Raw genomic sequence first — 7,793 nt, forward strand, 5'->3', positions numbered from 1 at the left:
CACACACACACACACACACACAGGCACAGTGATTGACTACAACGGTGCACTGGGCGTGTGCCGCAATCCACTGCACAAGCATAAAACGAAGCGAAACAAAAAGGGAACCAGAAGGAGTAAAGTATATATACGTACACACGCCGACACGATTTATCGCGTTTAGTCTTCTCTTTTTTCTGTTGGCATTGCGTTAGTTAGTTGGAGGAGTGTGAGTGAGTGTGTTTGTGTTTCTCTTGCATTTGTAGTTTTGATCGCACTGTACACCCGTACACATACAGGCATATATCTATATATATATAGATATATCTATATATCTGCATAGGCACTTCGGCCCAGATTTTTGTTAGGCGTCTGTGGTCCACGCCACACAGCACGTGATACCATGTCGGACATCAACCGCCCACACCTGCAACGGCAGGATGAGGAGGAGGAGGCTGGTGTTTTCCGCCTCCCACGGCACTTTCTGCCGCGCCGCTACGACCTTTTCTTCGCGCCGCGCCCCGCCGAGGAGGCGTTTGTCGGCTCTGCCGTCGTGACGATTGCTGTTGCGGCGTCGCTGCCCGTCCCCACGCGCCGCGTCACGCTACACGCGCTGCAGCTCCGCATCGACCCACAGCACGTGACGCTGGCGGCAACAGCAGCCGACGGCGAGGCGGAGGGGCAGCACTGCCTCGCCGTGTACAGCGTCCCCGCGGACGAGACAGTCACGCTGGAGTTCGCCGTGCCGCTGCCGAACGGGGTGGGCGACACCTTCGCGCTGCGCTTCTCGCACTTTTCGGGGGCCATTCAGAAATCGAAGGTGTCGCGTGGGCTGTTCTTCTCCAACACGTACGACGGGAACTTCCTCGCGACGCACTTCGAGCCGACCAACGCCCGGCGGCTGTTCCCGTGCTTCGATGAGCCGCCGTTCCGCGCGGTGTTTCAAATCACGGTGGAGTTCGACGGCCGCTACATGATTGTGTCGGGAACGCAGCCTGTGCGGGAGGAGATCGTGGCGGTCGACGAGGATGTCTTCGTCGCCTTTTTCGGGCCCGTGGCCTCCACCACACCGTCTCACGGCGGTGGTGGCGGCAACACGGCTGCGGCTGGTGCTGGGGCGTCGGCTTCGACCCCGCCACTGCTGCACACAGCAGCGACCGGCTCTTTGGGTGCCGACGAGGAGGCCACCACGGCTGTACCACAACAGCAGCAAAATTGCCATCATCTTCACCCCTTCTCTCATCATATTCAACATTATCATCATCATGATTATCATCATATGCATTCCTGTCATCTTCAACACCAACAACAGTGCCAGTCGCTCGATGGTAGTGGAAGCGGCCAGCACCCATACTTCGTTCGCCGCATCACCTTTGACGAGACCCCACAGCTCAGCACCTCTGCTATCGGCTTCAGCACGGGGAAGTTTCACATTGTGGAGAAGGAGGCGAGTCGACACCGGCTGCTCTGCCGTGTCCTTTTCCCCGCTGATTTGCAGGTGAACCAGGGATGGTACGCTCTCGATCTCCTCACCAAGGCGGTGGACTTCTTCGACGATTACTACGACTTTCCACTGCCGCTGCAGAAGCTTGACCTCATCGGCCTGCGCTGCTTCTGCGCACTGGGTATGGAGAACTGGGGGATGATCACCATGCACCAGGAGNGCTGCAGAAGCTTGACCTCATCGGCCTGCGCTGCTTCTGCGCACTGGGTATGGAGAACTGGGGGATGATCACCATGCACCAGGAGTACCTGCTCGTGGATGAGTCCACGCCGCTGGAGCGGCGGCAGCGGATTGCGCGGCTTATTGGTCACGAGGTGGCACACCAGTGGATCGGCGATTGGGCCACGATCGCGTGGTGGAAGTTCCTGTGGCTTAAAGAGGGCATCTGCCGCTATCTTGAGTTCATGTTCGTTAACGCAGTGTTTCCCAACTGGCTTATATGGGACGAGTTCCTCACGCAGATACTAGACGATGTGCTCGTGCTCGACGCACAGCCGGACAAGACGCACCCAGTCCAGTACTGCAACTCGAAGCCGCGCTGCATCGATGGATCCTTTGACACCATCAGCTACGGCAAAGGCGCCTCCATCTTGCGCATGCTCTTCTCTCTTCTTGGACGCGACCGGCTGCAGAAAGCAGCACACTGTCTTCTTCAGCGCTCTAGCAGCAGGGTATTGGACGATAAAGTGTTCCTCGACTGCATCTGCGACAAGGAGTGCGCCCCGGCGGAGTACGAGGATGTTGCTGCGGTGCTTCGCTACACTGAGCGGAGCGGTCACCCGCTGCTGTATGTGGAGCATCTGGAAAGTGCGTGCCGCGTGACGCAGTACGAGTCGCCGGACCTGCGACAGGGCATCCTACCAGCGTACGTGAAAGCGCAGCAGCAACAGCGGTGCGACGGCAGGTCTCCTGTGGACTTAATGACCCCACGATACACACGAAGCTTTGCGTGGGACCCCGAAAAGTTTCTTAAGCGGTCCGATTACATGGTGCCTGTGAGCATCATGGAGGTGCGGCCCGGGGTCTCGTCGTTTGCGCGGCCGTATTATATGCGCGCATCGCGGGAGACCATCACGGGGGCACCCGGTCAGCTGATTTACTTTAACTACCGCGGCACAGGTGTACTGCGGTGCGACTACGATACGGCTACGTGGCTCCGCATATTTGAGATATCCCCCTTCCTCTCGTCAGAGGACCGCACTGTGATTACCATGACGCTTTTCCGTTTCCGAAGCATGCACATTGGGCATGACAGCAGCGAACCCAGCGACCGCTGCACCTTGCTGCTGGAGTGGCTGCTGCTGCTCTCACAGCGCAGCTTCACCAACGCCTCGCAGTGGAAGTACATCACAGAGCACATGGAGCGTATGGCGTACATCGTGCGGGACTACCCCTGCTGGGGTATATTCTCTCAGTTTGTATGCACCATTTACGCACCCCTCGTGCAACGCGGGGTTGTCTCGTTCGCCGTGCAGGAGAAGACAGTCTCCTTCGCGTCACAGACAAACCTGTCGCGGCAAACGGTGCTGCACATTCTACAGGTTCTCGCCATCTGCCGCAGCTCAATGATCATCGACGAGTCGAGGCAACTTGTCGACTGGGCGCTGGCCTCAGTGCTGCCAAATCTTGCTATGAGCAGCAGCGCTGCGGCGTACCGCGCTGTAACCTTCGACATTAGTGACGACGTTGACACGACTGCCGCTAGCATTGCCATGCAGTGCCTGACGGAGCATGGCGACATGAAGGCTTGGTGGACGCTTGCGTGCGTGCTTGCCCGGCTGCTGGGCCACCCGCTGAGGCGCGCCGCGGTGGAGCTGCGCTGTGAGGAGGTGGACGTGCACTTTTCCCACCTCGGCGAGAAGGGGGAGCGGCGCTGGATCAACATGGTCGCGCCGGCGGTATTTGCGCTTGACAGCAGCAGTGCATTGCCGTTCCTCGTCGGCGTGCTGCAGCACTTCACGCGCCTCAACACGCCCATCGCGAAGGCGATACTGCGCAACAAGCGGCTCATCACGTGGCTGTTTGAGGCCCCGGAGGCCGGCGAGATGATACCGCGGCTAGGTGTAATCAGAAGACTCCTCGTGATGCATGTTGCGGCGTTCTGCAGCGACAGCAACCTGATTGCCCTCATGAAGTCCTTCGTGGCAGCCCTTCCTGAAGCCAACAGCAACAACGTGGTGGACGCGGTGCCTGGGCCGGCGGCGGGGCATCCCAACCTGCTCGTCAACGCTGTCGCCGCGATGGAGACGAACTATGTGTGGATAGATTACTGCTGCGACCACTACCTCGCGTTTCTTTCGATGAAGCAGTCGTCGCACGCGTGGGTCTCCATGCACGCCGCGTCGCCGGGATCAAACGCGGATATCTACGCGATGGATCGTGATGGGGTGAGCATCTAACCGCAATGAAGACACAGGCGCAGGGAAGAAAAAAAAAAAAAGGAACTCTCCCGTGTAAGTTTTTATGGTCGCTCGCAGAGCGTATTCTCAAAGCGCCTGGATTTATTTTTCGTCTCGTTTTTTTTTTTTTCATCCCCCGTCATCACCATCAGTGCCACCATCTTTGACCACCTCGGTTCGTTTCACTTTCTCCCCGCCCCTGCCGCTCTCCACTCGCGTACCTGCACGTGCTGGGGCGAAGGGGACAGCGGCAGGGGCCGTGGGATGTGGTGCGGAGCTCTGTGTCGTTGTGTGTGTGGGGTGGGGGTGGGTGTGTCTGTGCTGCTCTGTTGCCTGACTCTGTGTGTTTGTGTATCTGGCTGTGGGTGGGGAGAAGGAGCGTGGGATGTGCGGCGGCGTGTGCTGAGAGGCAGGCAGCATTGATGACAGCTGCTGCATCAGCAGAAGTGGCGGACGCGATGCCGTCACGCTGAGGGAGGGGCTCGCCCACCCGCGCCCGCATGTTTTACTTGCGTGATCGTGCTGTGCATGGCGCCCGCCCCGCTACAGGGGACGACCTGGAGCGTGTGTGCGTGCCTCGGCGGTTCGTTCGCCTTCGTATCGCCTTCGTGTCTTCTGTTTCTTTTTTCTGTTGCCCTCTGCTTGTTGCTCTTGTTGGTGGTTGGGATTCTTCCACACGCACGCTGTAGGTTATCGCCACAAGCGACCCGAACACACACACACACACACACACACACACAGACATACAGACAGACAAACCAAGCCAAGCCGTCGCTCAACTCGATACCTTCACGGCTAGTGGGAACGAAACACCGAGAAGCCAGACCAATCCATCAAGAATGACCATAACGGCTGCAGCCCCGCAGTCGTTAACGGCGGGGCCGGGATGCAGGACCACCGTCGCCGGCAGCCACAACCACGCAAAGAGCAGCAGCGGCAACAGCAAGAGGATCACAAACAGGATGAACACCAGCAACATCATCATCCCCGGTGACAAAAATGAGAGCACAAGCACCGACGGAGACAACGGGGTGCCGCAGACCAACGGCACTGCCTCACCTCAGCCGTGGATGCACAGCTCACGCTTGTTGGGTATCTTGCTCATCGTCTCCGTTGCGTTGCCGACGATGACGCCAACACTCGACCAGCTCGCTTCGTCCTCCGGTGCCATTGCGGAGATGTCCCCACTGGCGTTCGGCTGCGACAGCGGCTGCGACGCCACGGATCGCACCGACGCCAGAATGCGCGGCGACCACGCCTTCGACTACGCGGAGATGTGCAGCGCCGCCGTGTTGCCGATGGAGGGCGCGGCGCAGCAGCACCGCGACGAGGATGAGGACGAGGAGGAGGACGAGGATGACGAGCGCAGCGACAATGAGGCGAAGGTTGTGCGTGCAAGGAGGAGCAGCAGCAGCAGCAGCAGCAGCGACGAGGACGAAGAGGGGTGCATGACCATGACGACGATTGGCTGCGACACGGACCGCCGCAGCACGACCAGCAGCAGTAGCAGCATCAGCGTTGGCCCCGCCGGCCCCTCGCTCCTGCTGGCGCCCGGCAGTCTCTCCTCGTCGGTGGCGCTAACGCCGCCGCTGCACGCCACCGCCGGCGACCGCCACAAGATGGGCGACCTCGGGCGGCTGCCCGACTCGGTGCTGTTCGGCATCCTCGCCTTCGCGGCGCTGCCGGAGGTGGTGGCGCTGCTCGCCACCAGCAAGGCCATTAACCGCCTTGTTTCGCGCTACTTTGGGATGAATCAGCAGGGTGTGCTTAGCATCCCCGCCTATACCGGCCGCCCCTCGCCTGTGCACCGCTACGAGGCGAACTCTTCCAGCAGCAGGAGCAGGAGCAGCAACAGCAACAGCAACACCAACACCGGTAACAACAACAGCAACAACAACAACAACAACAACAACAACAACGCCGACACCTCGGCGGAGGCGTCCGTGGTCCCGGCGAAGACCATCCGGCTTTTCTTTGGCCAGCAGCGGCGCGACAACCACCCGTCGTCGCTGCGGCACCTGCTGAATTTCCTCGTGCCGGACATGGCGATCCCGCACATGGAGGCACACACCAACCCACTCAACGGCCGCGGCAAGGGCTGCTCATGGGTGTTTGTCACCTCGCAGAGCGACGCGAAGCGGCTGATGGGGTTCAACAAGCTGCTGTTCCTCGACGTGAATGAGCGTGGCGAGGAGGTCTACCTGCTCGCCCCACCGTGCAGCAAGGCGTGGCTGCAGAAACACGCGCAGGATGTCGGCGGGCGCCCGTTCCGCCCGAATAACCTCCCGCGGCAGGCTGTGGTGGTGGAGATGCCGGAGAAGCCCTCCATCAAGCGTAAGCGCGCCATGGCACAACAACAGCAGCAGCAACAACAGCAACAGCAACAACAGCAACAGCAGGTGGATGAGGAAGAGGGCGATCGGAAGGAACCACAAGAAGAGCAGACACGAATGGCGGTGCCTCCGCCCGCTGTGGAGGCGGCTCTGACGGCTCCATCCCCAGCCGTACCGGCGGAGGAGCACACCTCCTCTGAAGCCCCCCCGTGCGAGGAGCAAAAACAGGAACGAAACAAGCAACAACCGCAGCCGACCCAACGAAAACGAAAGGAGGACAAGTGGGGATCCGCCCCGTGGGCGCGCTACCGTTCCACCCCGCGCGCGCCGAAGATGCGACGCCAGTGGGCGTATGACTACAGCTACGACTACAACGACGGCTACTACTCGTCATACTACATGCGGCAGCAGATCGCACCGAGGGGCATTGTGATAACCGGCCCCTGTCAGTACCGCCACGAGCCGTATGCCTGCGGCCTGCTGCAGACGCCGGCAGAGCCGCAGTGTGAGGACAACACGGCGCCGTGGTGGATGTGAGCGCGTCCCCGGCCGTGCACTGCAGTCGCGTGAGTAGAGCTGGTGTGGCTGCACGGTGGCGGAGGTGTGATGACGAGGAGGAGGAGGAGGAGGAGGAGGAAAGCAACAACAACGGGGCTTATATATATCTATCTATATATGTCTGTCTGTATATATATACGCCTGTGTATGTCTGTCGGCGGTACACAAGGGACAGCAAATCAATGCAGGAAAATTCATCGGAATTGTGGTGCCTCTCAGAGGGAAATGAGAGGGGCGAAATAAATGTTAAGAAAAAAGAAGAGACGCATAATAATCTTAACTGAGATGGACGCTTCTGCGAGGAGGTACGTGAGAGCGAGAGGACGGAAATGAAGTTCGATGAAGGAAAGAAGAGAGAGAGAGAAAGGAAAAGGAATGAAGGCCAAACTGCAAGGAGACAGAAGCAAGAAGAAAAAAGAAAATAATACCGCGTAGAAACCGAATATGATGATGATGATGGCGATGGAGAGATCACGCAACCACACGGTGCCTGCTCACGCGCATGCGCAACGGAAGTCAGGAGGGCGGCTGCGAGGGGGAAGACACCGCGCAGGGGGCGGGGGACGTCTCTCGCTGTCTGCCCGGCGTGCTTCTCTGCGTGTGCGTCTCCCGCATGTCCACACACATTCGTTCCTGCTGCTGCAGCAGTTCTAACTACACGCGTCGACTTTGTTTGCCCAATTTTTTTTTTCCTACTGAAAATCTTTTTTTTTNTTGTTGTTGTTGTTTTGTTTTGTTTGTTTGTTTGCTGCTGGCCGTTTTGGTCGCCTCTCCACGATGCTCTTGCTGCACTGCTGTTATTGGTGTTTTCTTGCGGCGCACATGACTAATGGGGCCTCCGGGCGCTCATCGCCCCCCTCCTCCCCCACCGCGCAGGGCGGAGCGCCCGGTTCCTCCCGCCATATCTCTCTCTATCTGTGTGCGTGCGGCCGTGCGCAGACGGCGCGAGGGGGCAGCACGGCCCGCCCACACCCACACGCACGCAACAACACCAACAACAACAACGGGGGGGGGGGGGGG

At 59.4% G+C, this 7,793-nt stretch overlaps 3 protein-coding genes across 3 annotated transcripts; all 3 read left to right on the forward strand.

The window, feature by feature from the left end:
• Positions 1–382: 382 nt before the first annotated feature.
• DQ04_06951000 (puromycin-sensitive aminopeptidase-like protein) lies at positions 383–1,711 on the forward strand (the record flags this gene model as incomplete). Its single annotated transcript, XM_009314950.1, has 1 exon — positions 383–1,711. One exon carries the CDS (start codon positions 383–385, stop codon positions 1,709–1,711), a length of 1,329 nt encoding a protein of 442 aa, XP_009313225.1.
• Positions 1,712–1,887: 176 nt separating this feature from the next.
• Positions 1,888–3,882, forward strand: DQ04_06951010 (puromycin-sensitive aminopeptidase-like protein; the record flags this gene model as incomplete). Its single annotated transcript, XM_009314951.1, has 1 exon — positions 1,888–3,882. The coding sequence occupies one exon, from the start codon at positions 1,888–1,890 to the stop codon at positions 3,880–3,882; it is 1,995 nt and encodes a 664-aa protein (XP_009313226.1).
• Positions 3,883–4,721: 839 nt separating this feature from the next.
• DQ04_06951020 (hypothetical protein) lies at positions 4,722–6,752 on the forward strand (the record flags this gene model as incomplete). The annotated part of the gene is made up of 1 exon (XM_009314952.1): positions 4,722–6,752. The coding sequence occupies one exon, from the start codon at positions 4,722–4,724 to the stop codon at positions 6,750–6,752; it is 2,031 nt and encodes a 676-aa protein (XP_009313227.1).
• Positions 6,753–7,793: the final 1,041 nt, after the last annotated feature.

The sequence above is a fragment of the Trypanosoma grayi genome (genome assembly GCF_000691245.1).
Source record: "Trypanosoma grayi strain ANR4 Tgr_695_V1, whole genome shotgun sequence".
NCBI classification, from domain to species: domain Eukaryota; phylum Euglenozoa; class Kinetoplastea; order Trypanosomatida; family Trypanosomatidae; genus Trypanosoma; species Trypanosoma grayi.